At 41.6% G+C, this 24,752-nt stretch overlaps 1 protein-coding gene across 1 annotated transcript in view; it reads right to left on the bottom strand.

Moving 5' to 3' along the window:
• Positions 1–784: 784 nt before the first annotated feature.
• The window catches only part of dis3 (DIS3 exosome endoribonuclease and 3'-5' exoribonuclease), a 45,015-nt gene continuing 21,047 nt past the window's right edge, over positions 785–24,752 (bottom strand). Inside the window, exons 10-22 of the mRNA XM_070891730.1 lie at positions 21,327–21,473; positions 19,888–20,004; positions 17,188–17,289; positions 14,502–14,566; positions 14,075–14,159; positions 12,637–12,764; positions 11,736–11,822; positions 10,033–10,189; positions 8,000–8,214; positions 5,263–5,431; positions 2,787–2,945; positions 2,235–2,357; positions 785–1,050 (exon numbers count right to left, since the gene is read on the bottom strand). Coding sequence (XP_070747831.1) covers positions 964–1,050; positions 2,235–2,357; positions 2,787–2,945; positions 5,263–5,431; positions 8,000–8,214; positions 10,033–10,189; positions 11,736–11,822; positions 12,637–12,764; positions 14,075–14,159; positions 14,502–14,566; positions 17,188–17,289; positions 19,888–20,004; positions 21,327–21,473 — 1,641 coding nt within the window. The 3' untranslated portion in view covers positions 785–963. The remainder of the gene's footprint in view (positions 1,051–2,234; positions 2,358–2,786; positions 2,946–5,262; positions 5,432–7,999; positions 8,215–10,032; positions 10,190–11,735; positions 11,823–12,636; positions 12,765–14,074; positions 14,160–14,501; positions 14,567–17,187; positions 17,290–19,887; positions 20,005–21,326; positions 21,474–24,752) is intronic.

Genomic DNA, 24,752 nt, shown 5'->3' with positions numbered 1-24,752 from the left:
TGGGGGAGGAAGAGAGTGAGAGGGAGGTCGGGTGGGGAAGCACGGGTCGGGTCGGGAGGAAGCAGGAGCTGGGCGTGGGAGGCAGCCTTATGCACGTAGCCCCAGTGAGGCCATTCGGCCAGGGCTAGGGGCTGCGTGCTTCGGCCCCTCCCACACAGTTTTGGGCGCCTGGAGCTACTGCACATGCGCGCCCACTGTAGCGCGCATGTGCAGAGGTCCCTGCACTGTTTTCAGCGCAGGGACCTAGCTCCGCCCCCCACAGCTCGTGCTGCGCTGCGCCCGACTCAAGAGGACTAGCAGGGAGCCGGAGAATCGGGCGTCCAGGTCATGGCTGCGCCGTTCTAGGCGCGGCCCGAAACTTGGACCCTATCTGCCAAATTTTTGCCCACTCAGATTAGCCTGTCTATGTCCTTTTGCAAGTTTCTTGTGTCCTCACACATTGCTTTTCCTCCCATCTTTGTATCGTCAGCAAACTTGGCTACGTTACACTCGGTCCCTTCATCCAAGTCGTCAATATAGATTGTAAATAGTTGGGGTGCCAGCACTGATCCCGCGGCCCCCCACTAGTTACTGATTGCCAACCCGAAAATGAACCATTTATCCTGATTCTCTGTTAGTTAACCAATCCTCCATCTATGCTAATATATATTACCCCCAACCCTGTGAACTTTTATCTTGTGCAGTAACCTTTTTTGTGGCACTTTGTCAAATGCCTTCTGGAAGTCCACATCCACTGGTTCCCCTTTACCCGCTCTAAGCTTGTCTTAAAAAATACAAAGTAATAGATTAAAAAATTCAACATTTATTAAAAAGACATTTTATATTGTAAAAAAGTAAATCATACAAATGATTTTCCTCATTATTATACACGTGTAGTCTACTCTGCTTAAAACAGACATTTTACACTAAATGAGTGAGAACAAGTACTAGCCAGAGTGATAGCCACACACAGCGGTAACTTTTCTAGCTTAGCTTGGTTTTCTTCACCTCAGGTTCTTCAATATCTTTACTTTGCAGTGATGAATTTTTTGGAACACTGACTCCAGGAATCTATCACAAGAAACAAAGTCACAAAACTTGTAGCTTGAGGTCTTTCAAAAGGAAAATGGTTAGAGAGGACAGAAGCTGTAGTTTGAAACAAAGGACATTCTGAATTCCCTACATCTAATTGTGAAATGCATTGTTTGTTTTGCCTTGAAGCAAAACTGCTAATTGGTGAAAGATTGAAAGTTTTAATTGTCTCTAACAAATCATCTTTAATCATCTGAAACAAATAGATGGAAGCAATTTAGGATTTAATGAGAAGGAAATATTAAACTACCAATGAACTGATCAACCGTAAGCAGACAAACAGCATAAAAGCATGGTTCATAAAGAACATGATAAACATGGAACCTATTGAACATTGTAGGATAATAAATAATGGTGTGGACTGGGTATTATGAGGAGCAATCATATAAATTGTAGCAAAAATTAAATTCAAGATTCAATTAAACATCAACAAAACCCAATTTGCCACAATAATGCTACTCTGCGATAAATCAGGCTAAAGGACTAGAGCACACCTGAAATCACTTCGATTAAGGCAAATGAGCTGCCAAGATTGAAAGGATATCAGTCACAGAGCAAGGAGACACCCTTTGGAGGCTAATCATTTAATAAGGTGACTTTGCTAGCCGTTTATTGGCATAAAGTGACCCTGATCATCCTCATACTTTTAGCCTCCAGGGATACACCATAGCGAATTAATATGGCTCCCTACCTCTTAGCAGGAGATGGGGATGAGTACAAACCTGGCTTATCCAGTCCTGACGCAAAGCATCATTGAGATAACTTATATTTCTATAATATTACTCATGTACAGAAAAATGTTTCAAAGCAGTTTACACAGCACAGGGCTAAAATAGTAACCAAAGAGATCCAAAAGTTTGCAAGAAGAGGAGTGTGAAAACATGGTTGAAGAGAAGTCTCTTACTTAATTGGGGGATTCAGAGTCTCGCCACAAGTGATGCAATCTTAAAATTAGCCACAAGTTAATGATAAAGCATTCCAATCTCGAGGTATTGAGGAGGGAGCAGGAATACGAAAAGGCAAGCTAGATTATTTGGAATAGGCATTGCAATTTAAAAATGACAAGCACTAATATAAACATTCAAAACAAGGATTTGTAACAAATGGTTTACACATCAATTAACTTGACATCTAACAAAGTTTAAACAAAATTGAACTCTTACCACTGGCTCAACCAGTGCCATTCTAATCTTCTGGTGTTGCATATTTGATGCGTCCAATGTGATTGTCACGGTTACCTTGTCAAACATGTTAAACGTTGTGCCCTCTACTGTTAAAGATGGGATCTGTAAGAGTTACAATAGAGATTGCCTGCATTTTCTACATCCATATACACTATTCAGTTCACCATATCAGAAAATCCCAATTACTGTACATGCAGTTGATTATTTTTACATTTTGCTTAATCAATTTTTCCCCCACAATTTTTAAAATCATTGTAAATGAGTTATGTTCTCTCAAATCTGCGTGATAGCTCGTCTCAAAGCTGATGTCTTCTTCCTGCGAACATCTGCATTTACTCTAATGACATCTTACTGTTTTAAACAAGTCTTTGCGTAAGCATTACAAAATTGGAGATGAGTCCAACCAGATCTTATGGAAGCAAAAAGGGTTGGTCTGAAATTACATGAGAGCTAAAGAATAAAAACGACCTCAAAATATTCTGTCAAAGTCAAATAGTTAATTGTAAAAGGACTGGAAAGAAAGTCCTGTACCTCTTCATTGTAGTGCAGCTTTGGAGATTGTTTGCCTTTCTCTTCAAAGAAAACGGTGCCCTCCAAACCAAACTTCGGAATTAGCACCACAATGGCATTCTTTTTCACAAACAGAATGTAACCGACTTCATCAACAAATCCTTTGTTTTTAAAGAATAACTGTAGTAACATGGGACAGAAGGAATTTAGAATCTTACGGCAAACGCGCAACAAAACAACACAAAAGCAAAATACTGCGGATGCTGGAATCTAAAATAAAAATAGAAAATGCTGGAAATCCCAGCGGGTCAGGCATCTATGGGGAGAAACAAAGTTAACGTTTCAGGTCAATGACCCTTCGCCAGAACTGGCAAATGTTCGAAAGAACAGATTCTTAAGGAGCACTGAAAGAACAAAAGGAAAGGTCTGTGATAGGGTGGAAGGCAGAAGAAATTTAAAAAAAAATAATAGCAATAGGCCATTTGGCCCCTCGAGCCTGCTCTGCCATTCAATAAGATCATGGCTGATCTGATCATGGATTCAGCTCCACTTCCCCGCCCGCTCCCCATAACCCTTTACTTCCTTATTGTTCAAAAATCTGTCAATCTCCGTCTTAAATATATTCAATGATCCAGCCTCCACAGCTCTCTGGAGCAGAGAATTCCACAGATTTACAACCCTGAGAGAAGATATTCTTCCTCATCTCAGTTTTAAATAGGCGACCCCTTATTCTAAAACTATGTCCCCTAGTTCTAGATTCCCCCATGAGTGGAAACATACTCTCTTCACTATTGACAATGGACCTTGTCAAGCCCCCTCATTATCTTATATGTCTCAATAAGATCACCTCATTCTTTTGAACTCCAATGAGTATAGGCCCAACCTGCTCAACCTTTCTTCATAAGTCAACCCCTTCATCTCACGAATCAACCGAGTGAACCTTCTCTGAACTGCTCCAATGGAAGTATATTCCTTCTTAAATAAGGAGACCAAAACTGTACGCAGTACTCTAGGTGTGGCCTCACCAATACCCTTGTACAGTTGTAGCATGACTTCTCTGCTTTTATACTCTATCCCCCTTGCAATAAAGGCCAACATTCCATTCGCCTTCCTGATTACTTGCCGTACCTACATACTAACTTTTTGTGTTTCATGCACAAGGACCCCCAGGTCCCTTTGTATTGCATAATTTTGTAATTTTTCTCCATTTAAATAATTTGCTTTTTTATTTTTTCTGCCAAAGTGGATAACCTCACACTTTCCCATATTATACTCCATCTGCCAAATTTTTGCCCACTCACTTACCCTGTCTATATCCCTTTGCAGATTTTTTTGTATCCTCCTCACAACTTGCTTTCCCACCCATCTTTGTATCATGAGCAAACTTGGCTACATTACACTCGGTCCCTTCATCCAAATCATTAGTATAGATTGTAAATAGTTGAGGCCCCAACACAGATTCCTGTGGCACCCCATTAGTTACTGTTTGCCAACCGGAAAATGACCCATTTATCCCGACTGTTTTCTGTTAGTTAGCCAATCTTCTATCCATGCTAATATATTACCACCAACCCTGTAAACTTTCATCTTGTGCAGTAACTTTTTATGTGACACCTTATGGAATGCCTTCTGGAAATCCAAATACACCACATCCACTGGTTCCCCCTTATCCACTCTGCTCATTATATCCTCAAAGAACTCCGGCAAATTTGTTAAACATGATTTCCTTTTAATAAGGGACCAAAGGGATGATGGGCCGACACGAGGTGGTGATGGCAGGAGTTAGAAAAAGATTAGATACAGTGTGAATGGCAGGATAATTACCAGCTGCAATGGGAAACAGAGAGAAAAAATACCTGAGAGCAAATTATGGGCAGGGTTAAGGTCTGAAATTGTTGAACTCGATGTTGAGCCCAGAAGTAACAAAGTAATCCAGAACAACAGACTAAACTAGCATATTAATTGAATATTCAACATCAGTTGCTTGACAATCAGAATTAGTGCTTCTAAAGAACAAAAACGTTTCTGGACATGTTGACTGTGGATATGGCTTCATCAATGTACAGGAGCGGTTTTGAAAGTTTGAGCAAACATCTGCTGTTGTTGATGGAATTGGACGTACATGTACACAGCTGTAACAATACAAGCCAAGTAAAAAAAAAATGCTGCACTTTACATTAGGAAACAATTGACAAATCTCTAATTTAAACCAAAACAAATGAGACGTTACCTAAACCTTCATTTGTGTAGTTTACAGCTTTGTGAAGGCTAGGAAGGAAGAAAAGAGGAAAGAAAGATACAACAAAAAGGTACTGAATATGTTTACTTCATTTAGCCTGGTATTAAAAATCTTCCCATCCAAGAATCAGCACCAAGTCTGCAACGATTTGAGTGCACTTTAGAATCTGGAAAGAGAGCCTTTTCCACTAAGTTTTATGAGGTACAAAGTAATATTATTTATAAAGTTTAAATATTTTGCTGTCATATTCGTTGTTACCTGAGTATGGAATGCCACAGATGCCCGTTGGGAATACTGTGCCATTTTGTGACGATAGTTGAGGTTGTTACACAGAGCTTGTTGTTTGTGCTTGTCCATGATATCTGGGTAGGTAGAGTCAGCATTGATTGCCACAGCCAACAAACGATGTACGATTACATCAGAATATCTAGTGAGGCAAAACACAGACATCACGAGACTGAATGATAAAGCAATATCCATTACAATACTGGTCAAAAAAAAAACAAAAGAGGGAGTGAAACTTCCAATATCACATTATTGATATACAACATTGGCCTGTAATTTGCGGTCAGCAATGAAGCAAATGTGTTTGCCGCTGGCCCCGAAGTAAGCTTCACACAAAGATCTCGTGAGCTCTGTCGCGAAGTTCGGCTTTTCCGATGTGTAATTGAAATCAATGCAAGTTAATGGGGATTCCCAGCGAAGAGCTGCTGTGAAGTCAACAAGCCGTTAAAGCAGCCAATCAAAACGCAGAATTCTCTGAGCCAGCGAACCAGGAAGTGAGCAAGCTCCTTTGAATCTAACTTTTTAAAAACGTTAGAGAGAGCAAAACAAAGATTGGGGCTCTCACATGGGGAAAAGGCAAATCTGGAATAAAGATGAACAAACGTTCTAAAAAAAAACTTTAAATAAAAATGTAATAAAAAATTTAGATTTTTATTACAATGGATAAATTTGACATGCCACAAAAATAAAAGTTAGTTTTTCAAGGCCATACCTTTGCTTAGCAGTCAATATACTTTTAAAACCCCAGTTACATCTAATCCAAGAAGATCTAACTTTTAATGGGTATTTATCAGGCTTTGGCTGATAAGTGGCACACAACATTTAAGTGCCAGGCAATGACTATCTCCAACAAGCTAGTGTCTAACCACTGCCCCATGACATCCAATGGCATTACCATCTCCGAATCCCCCACCATCAACATCCTCGAGGTCACCATTGACCAGAAACTTAACTGGACCAACAGCATAAATACTGTGGTTGCAGGAGCAGGTCAGAGGCTGGGTATTCTGCAGTGAATGTCTCACCACCTGACTCCCCAAAGCCTTTCCACCACCTACAAGTCAGAGTGTGATGGAATACTCTCCACTTGCCTGGATGAGTGCAGCTCCAACAACACTCAAGAAGCTCAACACCATCCAGGACAAAGCAGCCCATTCGATTGGCACCCCATCCACCACCTTCAACACTCACTCCCTCCACCAGTGTGGCTGCAGTGTGTATCATCCACAAGATGCACTGCAGAAACTCGCCAAGGCTTCTTCGACAGCACCTCCCAAACCTGTGATCTTTACCACCTAGAAGGACAAGGGCAGCAGGCGCGTGGGAACATCACCAACTCCAAGTTACACACCATCCTGGCTTGGAAATATATCGCTGTTCCTTCACCGTCGCTAACGTCCTGGAACTCCCTTCCCAACAGTAATGTGGGAGTACCTTCACCACACGGACTGCAGCAATTCAAGGCGGCAGCTCACCACCACCTTCTCAAGGGAAATTAGGGATGGGCAATAAATGGTGGCCTTGCCAGCGATGCCCACATCCCAGGAATGAACCAGAAATAAAACATCGGTTTTACTGTGGAGGAACTGAGGTGAGTTTCCATGATTTGACAGATTACACTGATTGCTGGTTCTGGAGGGGGTGGGGGGTGGTGGCACAGCACAGCCTGTGAAGGAGCAGTGAACGACTGACCGCAACTTCAGGATTTCCACGCGAGGCTGGGCAGGCGCTAAATCCTAAAATTGCGGTCAGGTTCAAAGGCAAAATGATGGCGATCGCTGCCAGTCCGCCATCATCCGGACCGCATATCCCGGGCCGTTACATAGGACTTACAGCAGAATACTAGAATTATATTTGTACACAGATAGTTTAAAAAAAAAAAAGTGTTACTTGACAATATATACTGGATATTTGAACATACCATACAACAGGATTCAAATTATTTTTGAACTAAATAGGAGAGAATTAAATGCATCCAACTATTAGTTTGGCTGCAATAAACAGTTACATTGGGCTCAATTTTCCCCAAAGCATTTTTTTGGCGTACTTGAAGAGTTACGCCTGATTTTTTGGGGCCTATGTGCGCCAAAAAAAAATATTCTAAGTTTCCCCGTTGGATCTCTTCATTTTGGCGTGGCGTAACCCGATCTTTAGTTTTGGGGGTGGAGCCTTGATCTGCGCCAAAAAGATCGGGCTGCCACGGTAACCAGGGACACAATGTGAGCTGAGGCTGCAAAGTGAAGCATACAGCCAGCTCCCAACACGTTAAAATAATTGAAAAATACATAGCAGCAACTTATCTCTCTCTCTCGTAACTACCCGAGTTACACTGGTGCAAATTGATTGGGGAAACTGGTTTTTCAACTTCAGCTAAAAAGAGCCGTCTGCTTCAAAAAAACGGCACAAATCACTGGGGAAAATTGAGCCCAATAATTTTAAGAACGGGAATTATTATACTTCCAAATACTGTAATTAAATCAATTTTGGGAAAAAAAACTATCTTGAGACTTTTGCACAAAACTCCTTTTTAACACAATATGAGAATTCCCTCTTGCAGCCAATGGTCACTTATTTTGGGTTGCAGAAAGCACCAGCGATGAGACTACCCTTTACAAAAGTGATTTGATGTCTAGGTGGAATGATGCTATGTAGACGTTCATTTTACTCGTATGCTACAGATTTTTTAAAACACTTGATACAAGACCCACACCTTCTGATAGGCGATGTGAAGTGAGTATAGATCGGTGAAGCCAGACCAAAGTGATGAAAGTCAGTATCCATTCCTGAGCAAAAATAGACAGCCTGCATCATACAACGTGTGGTCAGGATTCGCAAGAGTGTGTTCAAATATGGGGCGCCTGGAACCTCAGATTTATCCAGAGAGTCTGCCAAGGCCTTTGCTGAATCAGTCCGGATCTCTAAATTCTGTGAGGAATAAAGCACCATTGGATTATTGTTGTCTTTATTTCGTAAAAAAATTAACTTTACACCGTAATACATATTAGTACCGCATAACAAATTGTCAACATTTACATTCCGGCTCTATGCTTAGATCTATTCCTAACCATTTTGTACAAATATATCTGTCAGCTGTGTGTGAATGGCTTGCTAGCTCGGACTCTTTGCTCTGGTGGTCTCCCCATCTCGATCAACAGATTTGTGAATTATTTTTATAAAAGTATTGCAAAAATTACACCAGATATTTTTAATACGGCCTGAATATAAGAAGCAATTTATATACAGACTACTTATTATCCAAACCTTACGGTGCATTGTTTCTCTACTAGAAACGCGTTCTCTACTGGAAACAATGGAAATCAATAGAAAGGAGTACACTTAACATTCTTCCCTCCCCCAATAGCTTCACAACACTTACTGATTGAAGGCTAACCACATGCAAAAACTATGATAGCAGAGATTTATTCAGTACCTAACCATGATATCTTCACAGAGTAAATTATGCATTTTTTCACTCAAAAAGCAGAAAAGACGTTGCACAACGAAATAAACATTTTTACATTACTTACTCAAATTCATCATCATAGGCAGTCCCTCGAAGCGAGGATGGCTTGCTTCCAAGCCAAAAAGGAAGGAGTTCACAATGTGTTTCAATGAAGGACCTAATATTCCAGATCCCGAACTACATCTTGGAGGGTGGAAGATGCCTGTGCTTGGAATTTTTTTTTTTTAAAAACATGTGGTGGCCGTTGCACACCAGCCACCACACGGGCTTGACAGAACTAGGTCTTGGTCCAGTGGCGAGGATTGACCAAGACAACTGGAGACCTGCTCTGCTGCACGGACCGAGCACGCATACATATAGCAGTGTGGGCTGGCTTGTGCTGCCCCTGGGCCCTCACCTCTTCTGGGCCCCAAACTCGCACCTCTCCTGGGCCCCGGTCATTTCCTTCTACAAATTCTTACCACTCTTTCGCCCCTCCTGCTGTGCCTGCCCACACTGCAGTCAGCGACCTGACTTCGCAGCCGTCACCCTCCTGCAGTGGTATGCCCGCCACACACTGCTCCCTCTGATGGCCCCGCCTGCTTATGGTCTTGCAGGCTGGGACTGTGCCGATTTCCAGGCTGGGCCACTGCACGATGCTCCCTCTAATGTAGCCTTTCAATCACAGTAATATGTGACTGAACTGCACGCAGTACTCTAGCTGTGGCCTAACTAGTGTTTTATACAGTTCAAGCATAACCTCCCTGCTCTTCTATTCTATGCCTCGGCTGATAAAGGCAAGTATCCCGTATGCTTTCTTAACCACCTTATCTACCTTTCCTGCTACCTTCAGGGATCTGTAGATATGCACTCCAAGGTCCCTCTGTTCCTCTACACTTCTCAGTGTCCTACCATTTATTGTGCATTCCGTGGCCTTGTTAGCCCTCCCCAAATGCATTACCTCACACTTCTCCAAATTGAATTCCATTTGCCACTGATCTGTTCACGTCGATGGGTGTTTTTGTGACTGGAAGGCTGTTTCCAGTAGGGTTCCGGGGAGCTCAGTACTAGGTCCCTTGCTTTTTGTGGTATATATCAATGATTTGGACGAATGTAGGGGGTATGATTACGAAGTTTGTAGATGATGCGAAAATTGGCCGTGTGGTTGATAATGAAGAAGAAAGCTGTTACTCAAATTAGCTCCAACAAGACAACATCTCAAAAGAGCACCTTGTTTGAGTCTCATGCAATTAAGAGAACATTGCAACCAGCATGCTACGGTAAAATGTTTATTTACTCACTTTGGATTTTGCTGCTTTGACAAGGATGTCATAGTTTGACGGTGGAGGCGCTGGATGCTTTCTGAGTAGGGCACACTCTGAAAACTCTTGGTAAATTTTCTGTGCGACTGAGATATTGGCCAGCAACATGAACTCTTCTACCAGTGAATTGGTTTCTCTGTAAATGAAGTTAGAAAAATCTTAACAAATGCGTTGACAAGGAGGTTTAAATGTCAGTTGCAGGACTTTAGTCTGTGCTAGCTGATCCAATCCAGGGTGGAGGCAGAGATGCTCCATGTAAGTTTAGCACCCCAGGTTAGGGAGGGAGCAAAAAGCAATTGACCATGGTTCTCAATACAATGATTTTTTTCATTGTTTTAAGTTGATAGTCTCTGAAGATGCTATGTTTGAACTGTGTCAGTTCAGCTACTTTACAGTAGACCATCCAGTAATGCAAGTCACAGCATTACAATACAATGGGAAATCATTGGGAAAATAGTGAAGCACATCTTTGCATACATCAGAGCCATGATCGGCATTGTCATTCTAAATACTACTGAGTTTTAATACATTTTGCACCCAGAATAAATGTTGGATAGAAATAGCGACCTTCGTACAAATATAAAACTAGCAACAAACACGGGTGCCAAAGAATGAATGCTGAACTGCTGGACTTGTACCAAAATACCATTTAAATATGCAATATTTGCACTGGAGACTTTTGAATTATAACAAATGGATAGTGTACAAGTTCTCCAGTACATCCTTTCACAAATGGAGTCATTCCACTACCTGTGTCAAATATTGAATGAGGAAGCACAATAATTCTCAAATTTTAATACAGTTGGACCTCTGTGGTAGCCTCGGGACCTGACCGGTGCTGAAACAGAGAATTTTCCGAACCACGGGAGATCACGCCTAGCCTAGGCTTACCGGTACCTATAGCCAGCACCCAGGCTCCTGAACGCCTTCACCACGCTCTGGCTCAGGCTGCGAAACTTGGGCCTTGCTATCTCTCTCCGTGTAGAAATCTCCCAGCCACATTTATTAATTAACGCGCTGGTTTGGTGTTCCTTTATAAAAAAACCTCCTCTTCCTCAGACCCAGCTTCCATGCCTCAGTCAGCCGCTTTCACTTCCCTTTCCTTGCCCGGTTACCTCATTGAACACAGAGCCAGAACTGCCGGCCGGTAGTAAAGAAACTTTGTGGAAGCACGGGAAACCGGGATGCCACCCACACAAAGCGGCAGTTCCGGAGCACAGATCACTGAGCTAGAAAGCGTGGGAAACCGGGACTAATGCCGAACCACGGATGTTTCTGGACCAGAGTGGTCCAACCTGTACTACAAAACATGCAATGAGAGAGGAAACATTCCAAATGTTGAGTGTTCTCTGCAGCTTATAAAAACACAGCTTATAGTGAAAGTTTTAGTGCCCACAATGCAGAAGCACAGAAAAAAGTGTTCAATTCATATTATGGTTTGAAAATCAATTTTGGCATATCAGTAAAGATCAGGTGCTGTGATCATTGAATACATTGCTCTCGTGCATCATTTATCAAAATTAATTGCCTAAAAATAAATAAAATCTGAAATAAAATACTATTTTTTTTCTGTACTATTAGAGGTTGATTAGCTTTAACCCAATAATATGAACAAAGAATTCTACAAAATGGAATTCAGTGATTTGCAAAGCTACCCAAAATTCTAATTCTCCAGCACATACTTTAGTTCCTTGGTCTGCAGGTCGATGGGGTCATGGGTCTCGCTGTCTATGTGAAAACGCACTTCAGGAGAAGACAGTGTTAGAGCACTGAAAACAAAAACAGACCTCAGTTAAACAGCATTCAGATTCTCCGAGCAGCTATGGCTCAAAATCCGAGACAGTACATAGTAACCAGCAATGAGTGAATTATCCAGTTAGCCTTATTAATACTCAATATTTCATATTTCAAATGGCCATATCATTTTCTGCGCTGGGAGGCTGGTTTTCTGTCCACAGGTTCAAAATGGACTGGGCCTCCCACCTGGACGGCCAGGTATACTCTGCTGTGTCGGCAGTCGGAGAAAACCTACCCCCATATGTTCAAAAGACATTTTTGGCGCAAGAATGGATTTTTTTTAATCCACTGAATCCAAGCCAAATCCATGGCAGAATTATTACTATGCAACATAAGTTGTAGATTTAAAGTTAATTTAATGCTGTGCCGTAATGCTAGAATAAGCATGAAATTGAATAACTTTTGCTTTTTGAGATCAAAATAATCAATCATTTTTTTTTAAATAAATGAGATAAATGACTAGATTATCTATTTTTAAATGGTGCTGGCCAGGACACTGAGCGAGCTCTCCCCTCTCTTTGGCGAACAGTGCCATGAGATCTTTTACATCATCGGAGGGGGCAGGCTTAGCTTTGGATTTATGTCTCATTCGAAAGATAGCATCTCCGACAGTGCAGCACTCCCCAGTCGTGCACTGGAATATCGGCTCAAGTCCTGGAGTGAAGCTTGAACCCATGATGTTCTGACTCAGAAGAGAGAGTGCAATTATAGAAACAATCCTGGTTTATAGATTCCATTTTAGGAAGAGGTTTTTTTTTTACATTTAAAAGAAAACTAAAATCTCACCCATTGTCAATCCTCTTCTTTTTCAGAACCTTTGCCAGTTTATTTAGACGGCGAAGTCCTTTTGTAATCTCATCATTCATGCTTTCATCATCAATTCTCATCTGTGCTTCAGCATATGTGAGCGATGCCTGTCACATAACCCAAAAGTAAATAAACACAAATACAAACACCACATTTGCTTCCTGTGGCCTCCAGAATGCATCCTTAGGATTCAAAATGAAACTGCAATAATATAATTAGCTAACTTAACTGTTAATGACCCACTGTTAATTAAATCCATTTCTTCCATTACTCAGTCTGCTTGGATCCACTATATTCTGCTTTAATGTGCAGAGACTAAGATTATCAGACTATTACATTTAGACCCAAATTAGAGGCATGATAATACTTTTTGCTACTGAATTTTTAAAAATAAATTGGATAATATTTCAAATGCAATAGATTTCACCATGATTAAATGTGTATTCAGGAACCTACCTGACAGCATTTTAATGCCATGTGCAATGTCCACAACTTGCTTTTCAGGCAATACATATGAAAATTGTCAGCAAAAAAATGAGAGTCTATTTTGTCTGAATATACGATACAACAAAGGATACTGAGGTGTAATAGGTTAATTATATGGAATATTGAATTTTCATAACTTGTACATACAGAACACAATAGATGCCCAGGAATGATTAAAAGGCTGTAATCTAATCTCTTGGATTCAGATTTTATCAGCACTTCACAATTATCATCTGCATTGCAAGATTAGGCTAGTACCATGAAACTAAAAGAAGGATTTAAAAAAAATATGTACAGATTGTAAACTCCATTTGGTTATTTAGATCACTTTCTGTTCTGGGCCCAGCATTTCTCTGAAGTAGATGACTGCCAGCACAATCAGTGTCAACACACATTAAGCAATAAGATATACCATGATTGTGATATTACAATTGCAAATTTATCCAGCATTAACTGGCAGTTGATTACTTTAAATTTCTTTGAGTAGCATGTGTTACATAGTGCCCCATAAATCAGGACAAGCAGGTAAGGTACTGACATGAAGTATAAAACCTTTCAATAAAAAACAATGACTTATGTGCTAGGTGGCATAAATCACATCTCTGGGTTTGTATGTCATTAAAAGTTATGTGAAGATAAAATTAAAACAAATGTAGATATGGTTCAAAATGTTTCTTGTGTGCACACAAATTTATCCTGGGAAAATGGAACATGAGCTTGTATTGCAAAGATGTGACTAATGAAACTTATTTTGTTACATATATCTTGGATAAAGCTTTCTAGTTCCCCCTCCCCATTCTCTTTTACTTTTAATCACCTTCCCTGTTCCCTCTCCCCAGCCACACAACCAGCAGATTACACAGCCACATCAGGGAGATTGGAGTGAATGAAAGACATGCCTGGGCACATCGCATTAAAAATATTCCTTTACCTTGGAATCAATAACACTTTTTGTAAACATAGTATGTAGGATTTCAGCATTTTGTGACATTTCCCAGACGCAAGAAAATGCAAACCTATAAAAGGAAGAAAATAAATTGAAAAAGAGTTAAGTGACTGTCAAAAATTTCAAGTTAAAAAAAGGAACTGGTTTATCAAATTATTACAAATGTAGTCTATTGTCGTGATTATGTTTAGGTCTCATGGAAGTGGCAACCTCTTCACCGGTATCGGACAATTTCACTGTATGCTGGGAAGTAGTGAAAGATTTTATCTAATTTAGTCCCTGTAAGCAGATGGGTGGGGTAGAAGAAGGAAGGACAGTGTACTTGTCTTTCAATCAGTGCCTCTCAACAGTATAATTCAGATCAGGAAACAATCAATCATGAATTTAGGACATGCACGGAAAAATAAGTTACCTCTCCACGTTGGATCTTAAGGAGCAAAGATTTGAGCTGAGCAGTTCTGGAACCATGTCAATTCTCTATTGCAAAACAAACAAAAAAATCAGTACTTTTGATATAGTGTCATCCTGTTTTGTAATATTTCATTTCAGTACAAGTACAACTCCTAGAACTACCGCAGGTTGGTGGCAGGTCCCGACCCCGCTGCTGTCTCCATCCTAGCCTCTGAAATGAATTTCCCAAGATTGGGTTTATTAAGCCCGCCCAGCGTGTTTCCTGGCCAATTAGAGGAAGTGGGACTGATGATGTCATTTGGTGTCGCGTCATCAGCCGGTTTCCTTAAAGGGACCATACCCAACTTTCTTTTGACCTTTGTGCTGTCAGTTTCTACAGCACTGAGGTGCTGCAAACACTGACAAACACTGCACAAAGGTGCATAGCTGCACCCAGGCTCTCCCATGACTCCCTCCAGATGCTTATGGAGAGAGTCAAAGCATGCAGGGAGGTCCTATTCCCTTCCAATGGACAGAAAAGACCTCCTCAGGAGATTAACACAGCCTGGTTGCACATTGTACAGGAGGACACAAGCAGGGATGTGGTCAGGAGGACTTGGCTGCAGTGCCGCAAACATTTTGATGATCTCAGTAGATCACGAAACTTTAGTACAAAGCCACACTCAACCTCATCCTGCTGAGTCTCTGATCACATCCCCATCACTCTGCCTTCCCTACCCTACTCCTGCACATCCTTACTCACACCAACTTACTTTGCACCTCTGCCCATCCCTCTCTATCTACATTATCTCACTCGGCACCACTCACACTCGTTCTGGTACAATCATACTAACTAACAGCACACAAGGGAGGGCACTTGAGTGTTTTATGCAATGTTCATGTAAATTTTCTGTTAATGTGGTGTCAAACATTGATATCTTTATTTTCAACACAGATTTGTGTGCACCTTTGGAAATGGCTTTGTGAGCTGCAGTGAATGGTGAGACATAAAGGTACCCCCCGCAATGGTGATGCGTGTGAAAGGAATGGCTTGGGCATTGTAGGGATGATTTATGGTGCTGGTGTGGGGTGGTGCCAACCTGGCGCATCATGTAGCAGCCAGGGTATACAGCGTGAAGTGAAGTAAATCTGGCCATGGTAAGGGCATCCCTGGCAGCAATGTGGTCAGGTGCTGATGCCCTGTGCAGCATCAGTTGATTATGGAGAAGGTTGGTGTTGTTGGTGATGTTCATGTTGGGGCTGATCGTGGTGAGATTCTGAGGACCAAGGTAAGAGAGTTTCAAGGGCACCCATGCTGATGGAATAGATGGCAGGTAAAGTAGAGATGATAGTGGGAGAGGTAATGGGGCTGAATTTGCCGTCGGAGGCTTCCTGCGGACGGATGGCTCTGACCTGCAAAAAATCTACGAATTTACCTGGTAGTCCGGGAGATTCGGACACTTGCGCTCCTGGGCCTTTACGTGTGGGCCTGCGTAGAGGCCCATGTATCCCAGGGACGCATGTGGTTTGCAAGCGCCCTTGAGATCACGTGGGCTTGTCCAACCAATCAATCAAAGAAGAGAATCTCCATTCCTGCTTATGGGATTCCATATGTATGGAACTCCCATATGTATGAATGGGGAACACATAAAAATACCTCTACACATCAAATAAATAAATACATATTTAAAATTAATTAAAATGGTAATTAAATATTGGAACAAAAATTTAATTTTTTAAAAAAAATGTACATATTTTAACAGGCCTAAAATAAACTTACCTTATTGCACAGGGTTTTAAAATGTATAAATGATTGATAAAATTTTATTTTTCTGTTTTAACTACGCTCGTAAAAGCAGGCCTTATGGCTGTTTTTACCAGGCGTAAAAATTTCACGGGCATTCGCTGGGCAGAAGTTGGGCAAATAGCTCAACTCTCTGCCAGTGAATGCCCTTTTCCTGGGGATTTGTACGATCGGTCAAGAGAATTCTTGACAGAACGCAAGTTCCGGGTTTTAGCGCATGTGCAGCGCACCTCGGACGCGCCACAAATTATGGCCCAATGAGGTCAGCCTGGATGGAGACTTGTATAAAGACTTGCAGCATTCTGAATCTGCAGTGAGAATGCAGTTTAGAGAAGCTAGTGGTTAACGAAACATTTTTCAATTAGCGGGGAGCTTTGGCTTGACATTTGAAGTGGTCCACTGACCTCCCGCCTCAGCTTCAGAGACGAGGTATGGGCACAGCGGGAAACCAGTGGGTGACCTATCAAATTCAAAAAGCTCGTAAAAAAAACAAACATCTGTTAGGTGGCTGTAAACAAGCCACTAATGATTTTGATTGCATCGCCCGCCGCTGCGTATCGTGTCTGCAGAGCGCTGACAGACCCGACATTTGGTAAAGGCGCGTGGCAGTGGGTTCACAGCGGGGTCCCAACCCGCTGGGGGGGGGGGGGGGGGAACGTTCCCACCCAACCCGCCACCAATTGCGCCCGCTGACCCCTACAAAATCCAGCCCTAAGTTTCATAAATGAAACAGCATGAACGTGTCTTCTATCTGCATAACTCAAAAGTCAATAAAAATTTTGCCTGCATTGTCATATTTAATGTTTATAAAATAATTATGGTTATGCACAAACCAAGTCCAAATAAAAAGTGTATTTCAAAATTATTTTGATTAAAATTACAATTAAAATTGTAGCATCCTTACCTTCTCGCAAAGATATACTGTGGTCCCTCGGTTTGCTGACTCCTGGTCAAGAGCATTGCCAGGGCGGATGAAATGGCTCACGTCTGCTATATGTACTCCAACCTGTTTTTGAACATTCACAAATATTATTATTCCTGTAGTGCTCTGAGAAGATCTCAAATCAGATTCAAATTAAGGAATAAAACAAAATGACCACTTATAATCACACATAGGGTTGTAGTGCTCTGAATGTTACCAGTATTAGAGCATTTATGCTTTACAGTTTACCACACTAACATGTTGTAAAAATATAACAAATTAATAGTAGGAGTGGAAGAATGCAAAATTCTTATCTGGAGGCCAGTTATTTTCCCAACATTACTCAGTGAATTATTTTGCTCACCCCACCATTCCAAAAAGTTATTCTATTATCAGAAGTACAACCAAATTACATTCAATTACACCTAAACTTTCTGATTTGTTGAATGTTTAACTTTCCAATTTAACAAGGGATACGTTGGTGTGATCGTCAATACACGAACAAGCTACTTCATTGGTCAGTTCTGATAAAGGTAACACCCGAAACATTAACCGCTTTTTCTGAAGCCACAGTGAACGCAATAGTTTAAATAAAGAGAGAATTCTGCACAAAATATTTCTTATTTCAATACTAGCGTTTCATTTCACATCAACTTCACTCTGGGCCAATTGGCCATGTTAAGTGCTTCAGTCAACTATGCTCAATTCAAAAGATAACATACACATAGAAATTAGCTATTGCTTAAAATGAATACTTGTCACAAAGAAGATTCTAGAATAGAAAAGCAAAGTATTATTTAAATGGAGAGAGACTACAGAGGGATCTGGGTGTCCTCGTACATGAAACACAAAAGGTTAGCATGTCGGTACAGCAAGTAATTAGGAAGGCAAATGGAATGTTGGTCTTTATTGCAAGATGAATGGAGTATGAAAGTATGGAAGTCTTGCTGCAACTGTACAGGCGAAACCACACCTAGAGTACTGCGTACAGTTTTGGTCTCCTTATTTAAGGAGGGATCACATCACCATAGGCAATCCCTCAGAATCAAGGAAGACTTGCTTCCACTGTAAAAATGAGTTCTTAGGTGACTGAACAGTCCAATAAGAGACACACAGTCCCCGTCACAGGTGGGACAGTTGTTGAGGGAAAGGGTAGGTGGGACTGGTTTGCCGCACGCTCTTTCCGCTGCCTGTGCTTGTTTTCTGCATGCTCTCGGTGTTGAGACTCTAGGTGCTCAGCGCCCTCCCGGATGCACTTCCTCCACTTAGAGCAGTCTTTGGCCAGGGATTCCCAGGTGTCGGTGGGAGGCTTTGAGGGTGTCCTTAAAACGTTTCCTCTGCCCATCTTTGGCTTGTTTGCTGTGAAGGAGTTCCGAGTAGAGCGCTTGCTTTGGGAGTCTCGTGTCAGGCCACCTACTGCCCAAACAGCCAAGGCCCCATCCCACTGCTGGCTAAGAACGGGGAAACACTCATCAAGGACACAGAGGCAGCCAGGGCCCGCTGGAAGGAGCACTTCGAAGATCTCCTCAACCGAGACTCTGCCTTTGACTCAAGTGTCCTTGACTCCATCTTGCCGCATGCTACCCGCCACCACCTCAGTAAAAACCCCAGCCCTGCACAAGGTAGAAAAAGCCATAAGACAGCTTAAGGAGGGATATACTTGCATTGAGGCAGTTCAGAGAAGGTTCACTAGGTTGATTCCTGGGATGAAGGGGTTGTCTTACGAGGAAAGGTTGAGCAGGCTGGGTCTATACTCATTGGAGTTTAGAAGAATGAGTGGTGATCTTATTGAAATATAACAAGATTTTGAGGGGGCTTGACAGGGTAAATCCTGAGAGGGTGTTTCCCCTCTTGGGGGTCTCTAGAACTTGGGGGGCATAGTTTCAGAATAAGGGGTTGCCCATTTAAGATGATGAGGAGGAATTTCTTTCTCAGAGGTTCGTGAATCTCTACCCCAGAGAGCTGTGGAAGCTGAGTCATTGAATATATTCAAGTCTGAGATAGACAGATTTTTGAACTATCGGGGAGTTATTGGGAACAGGCAGGAAAGTGGAGTTGAGGCTAAGATCAGATCAGCCATGATCTTATTGAATGGCGGAGCAGGTTCGAGGGACCGTATGGCCTACTCCTGCTCCGATTTCTTATGTTCTTACGTTCTAGAAGTTACGTGATGCCTAGAATATGAAGTTACGTGATGCCCACACCAGATGAAACTGGAACTTCAAAATATCTCTATTAACCTTTCAATTTCTTGACTCAGTATTTATTTCCAACATTTTTCTTTAATCCAATCTCTTTCTATGCTAGTATTTCTGTACCATTCTCTTATTTGCATGTACTGAGTGCGATGGTCCTGGGATCGGCTATTGTGAAATATCTAACCTTTTTCACAATTTTATTATGTTACAAACCTCATTTTGAGCCCTTACACATTGAGGCTAAAGGGAATAAAATAGATTGATTTTTGTTTAGAAGTGCTTTTAATGATTTAATTGGCTCATCTTCATTTTTGTAAGAAATTAGCATATCTCTGAATTACAAACAAGATAATATAATTTTTTCTGAACTGTTATTACAATCTCTTTCTCTGGCATTATCTAGAGTTCTATTCCAAGTCAAAAAGAGGCACTCCAATTCAAACTTTTAACCACATCCAAGTGAATATTTCATATCAGAGTTTACCTCCAGATTTCCATTTTCTAACTCTCGACAATGCAGAGCATCATCAATATCAGTACATCCAGGAGGGTCCACACTGCAGATATGGAGATGTCTGAGGTCCATCCTCTCTTTCATGTCCTGCAATAATGACGAACTGTCACTAAATAGATAGCTTACATGAATTATGTCTGCTAAGAAAAACATCTAATTTTGGGTTCAATTTTTCAGTGGTCCTGAATTCACAGCCATTTAAAATTCTGTTAAATAAGGTAAGTTTATTCTTAGACCCTTTAAAATATGTAAAAAAAAAATTAAATTACATTTGTTTTAAATAATTAAATTTCATTTTGATTAATTTTAAATAACTGATTTTTTTTAACATTTATTTTAAGTGTGTGTGTGTTTTTGAGGATATTCCCATTCATACTTGTGAGTTCCGTACGTACAGAATCACCACAAGTATGAATATTCGCATAGAGGCCCAGGACCGCAAGTCTCCAAACCTCCAAAAAGTTTGTAGAAATTTTTCAGGTCGGAGGTATCCGCCCGCATGAAGCCTCAACACAATGGCCCAGAATTTGAGGTCCTGATGATGGCAAACTGGCAGTGTTCACAGTCATTATGCCTTGAAATTGACCACAACTTTGGGATTTGGCGCATGCGCAGCTGAACGCGGAAATCCTGAAGTTGCAGTCTGTCATTCACTGCTATGACACAGGCTGCACTGTGCCCCCCGCACCCCCTCACCCCCTCACCCCCAGAGCTGGCAATAAGTGTTAAACTGCTTGCGAAAACATGAAAACAAAAGCAAAATACTGCAGATGCTAGAAATCAAACAAAAAACAAGAAATGCAGGAAACAATCAGCAGGTCAGGCAGCATCTGTGGACACAGAAACCATCTGTTTCATACAAGGCAGGAATTGTGTCATTTTTACTGTTTACAGAGCAACACTAAGGGGTTCCCCAGGAACAGTTTGCCGATTGGGATGTTGAAATGTATCTTTTTTTGTTAAATATAATTTTTAATTAGTTGTGAACTATTTAAAAGTTTTTTTTTAAAAACACAGAATTTCCACACATTCTAATCTTAAGAGCTTATAATGCATTGTGCTGAACCCAAAAGAGACAAGATATCTGACTTTCAAATGCATTCATTATAAAAGTGCATTTGAATTTATCAATTTAAAATGTAATGATTGTTTTGTTCCTGATTGTGCTAGCCTGCACCTTTTTAGCCCAACAATCACAACGCAGCTTTGAAAGCATATTAAACAGGGTAAAATGTCAACAAAATCCTACTTCTTTATCTGAATTTGAACCTAGTGGGGTGAGAGAATGTCTGACTTGTTGCTCTTTGCTTTCCAAAATGTAGAGATACAGTAAGATATGAAAATTGTGATGTTCTGCACTTCAATATCCTCTCTATGCTGAAAGAATAGTCTGATATTTAATACGATACCTGTTCTGTGATTAGCCATGGCATCTTGGGTAGAAAACTAAGAACAGCCTGAGAGAAAGGCTGATGCGGGACATCGTGCTCCAGCAGAAGAACTTCAGTTTCCGTTTCTTTATCTCCAGCATTTCCTAGACTTCTGACAAAGTGGCCCTGTACATGTACAAACACAGCACAGACATTTCGGATTGTATTTTGTTGCCCATTTCCCCTTTTCTTTCCTCAGGTAACCGAGTCTAGCTGAGGTAGGATTCCAGCAGTACCAACCACCCTCCAGTACCTCACTCAAGCAGCTATTCTGCAGGCATAAGCCTGGACAGCAAGTGTCAGCAACCTATTCAACTGTGAGGGTAATATCACAGCCTAGGCTGATTATGTCTCCTTATCTAAGAAAGGACATACTTGCCTTCGAGGCAGTTCATTGGACTGATGCCTGGGATGTAAGGATTGTCCTGTGAGGAGAGAGTGAGTAGAACAAGTCTATTCTCTCTGAGGTTTAGAAGAATGAGAGGTGATCTCATTGAAACATGTAGGATTGTGAGCAGGATTAACAGGGTTGATGCTGAATGGTTGTTTCCGTTGGCTGGAGTGTCTAGAAGGAGGGGGCATAATCCCAGGATAAGGGGTCGGCCATATAAGACTATGAGGAATTTTCTCACTCACAATCTTTGGAATTCTCTACCCCAAAGGTCTATGGATGCTGAGTCGTTGAGTATATTCAAGGCTTAGATAGAGATAGGGGAATCAAGGGATCAGACGAGAAAGTGGAGTTGAGGTCGAAGATCAGCCATGATCTTAGTGAATGGCGGAGCAGGCTCGAAGGTCCATATGGCCTACTCCTATTCCTAATTCCTATGTTCTTATGCCTTTACCCAATGACCTCACTAAATACACTTTCAAGCTGGTTGAATTTCCCCATCCTATCCAGGGATGCCAAGGCCAACTGTAACATCCAAGCTGAAAACAATGTGGACTGGCATCAAACCTAGGATCATCTGGTCTGTATGGCTCAGCTGGGTACTCTGCTGTGCATCAAACAAACCTTTGTGGAGATGGGAAATTTATAAATATGTCACACACCCGTCTCAAATTATTTAACTTCTGAATATCTGCTTTTACAGCTGGGGCAACATCGATTTGTACAGCTCCTATTATAAATTAGAATAGTATTTAAATATCTGAAATAAAGATTTAATCTTACATTGGGGAGTTTTGTGATGATAATATAGTTTTCGCTGGGAATATATTCTAACATGAGTCACAAAGTTTTCTGCTTTTATATTGCCTGGGGGCAAAACTGTTAGATGCAGGGAAGACAATGCATGCACATCCTAACACGGAAATCCTGAGGTTGCGGTCAGTCATTCACTACTCCGACATTGGCTGCGGTATGTGTCCCACCCCCCTCTCCCCCACGCACAGTCGGCAGTGTAATCCACAAAATCAGGGAAACTGACGAAAACTTCGGCTCTTCCGTGGTATTATCGCTGTTAAATACTCCATTAAAAGTTAGACCCTTTTGGATTCAGTGTAACTGTGGTTTTAACAGAGTATCGACTGCTAAACAAACGTTATGGCCCTGAAAAACTAATTTTCATTTTACGGAGTGTCAAATGTACCCATTTTAATAAAAATTTAAAACATTTAAGAAACTTAATTTAAAAAAAAAATTTTGTCCATCTTTATTTCAGGTTTGTCTTTTCCCCATGCGAGAGCTCCAATCTTTGTTTTGCTCTCTAACTTTAAAAAGTTAAAATCAAAAAAGGTGCTTACTCACTTCCTGGTTCCCAGTCTGTGAGAATTCTGCATTGCAATTGGCTACTTAGATAGCTTGTTAGCGTCACAGCAGCTCGCGTTAGGGGATTCCCCATTAACTTACGCTGATTCAATTGCACATCGGAAAAGCTGAACTTCTCGCCACAGAGATCACGAGATCTTTGTGGAAAGCTTAGTTCTGGGCCAGCAGTGAGCACAAATTACGGGCCATGATGTCCATTATTTCTTTGCAACAGTAGCCATCCGATAGCCACAAGAAGATTGGAGCTACTGTTTAATTTCACAGAGTTCTTGTCATCATACACGAGTGAGAATGTACACGTTTGGAAATATCAAAATGGTTTTGGAGAAAAATAGTAATCTTGAAGTAATTGCCATTGCTAAAAATAAGAACAAGTGATTCAAAGTAAAGACTGCTATTCATAATTACTTCAAATCACAAATTGGCCAATTAACTTGCTTTAGTGCCCCTTGTAAATGGTCTTGTAACTGAATCACAGGTCCAGATTTTGGGTTGAGAATAATGGTGAGGCTGACAGTGCTCACTGTTATTATGGATTAAATCAGACAGCAACTTCCGGAGTAGGCAGTTAAATGTGGAAATCCCAAAGTTGCGGTCCGAGTTTCCCTGCTCCTCCACAGGTTGCTCTACAACAGTACCTTGTTGATAGACTCGGCATTGAAATCCATGAAAAGGCGTGAAGTTGGGGTACTTACCCGCTAAACACACTAAAAAGTTAGGACTGGCGCATTCAGGTGAGAATGTACACGTGAATTTTTAATGTGAATGTAAGTGAATTTTTAACAGCGTGACAAGTCATAATTACTGCCAAACAAATTCTCTGGCATTGAAAATTTAATTGTAAAAGTGTGGCGTCTCATTCCTTCAGAGTTTAATTAGTGTTGGAGATTTTTTAACATTTTCTGTCTGTCTCTTACTTCTCTCTTAATCCCATCTTTCCGGATCTTTATTTCACTTTCTGTACATGATTGAAATCTAATTTATACTTCCTGGTTTAAACTCTGCGTGTTTCAGTGAGGATTCTTCAATCTGATTGCTTCAAGAGTTATGCTGTTGCTTTCCTGCTCACACATGCCACAGTTCCCCTATAGAGGGCGCAAAGCTGGGTCAGACGTCCCATGACAGCGGGGCCGAAATTCAGGGTCCGGATAAGGCCCGTTACTGCCGTTTTGCGGCGGCCATGCGGCGGAATCGAGTGGCCGCCGCGTTGTAATCAATTGGCCGCCACGATCCAAATTCACCTCGGGGATTTTTTGGCCTGTCCCTACTTCCGATCCGCTGCTGTCGACCGCCGCAAGCGCGTCATCAAAGCACGCACTGCTGCTCTCCCGTACCTACATCCCAATCCGCGCGAAATTTACCTGCCAAAATCTTTGCTCTGCCGCGCGGTACCCACGACAGCTTTTTCTGTCGGGGCACCTTGTTTTGTGTGTGTGTGTGGCACGGCGGCCCTTCAAAAGGAGGGTGCAATGCCGCGGCTGCCATGTTTTTTTTTGCCAGCCGACTTCCTGATCGGCCGGACAAGTATTGCCCCGGGTTCGGCCAGGCCGCCAACAGGCAGCCCGGCATTCCCTCTTGGGTGCCGCTGGCCCGGCCGAAACCCTCCCTGGTGGCCCAGTGGCCGAACCTACAAA

This window comes from Pristiophorus japonicus, chromosome 10 (assembly GCF_044704955.1).
Source record: "Pristiophorus japonicus isolate sPriJap1 chromosome 10, sPriJap1.hap1, whole genome shotgun sequence".
NCBI lineage: Eukaryota > Metazoa > Chordata > Chondrichthyes > Pristiophoridae > Pristiophorus > Pristiophorus japonicus.
This window is presented reverse-complemented; position numbering and strand designations above follow the sequence as displayed.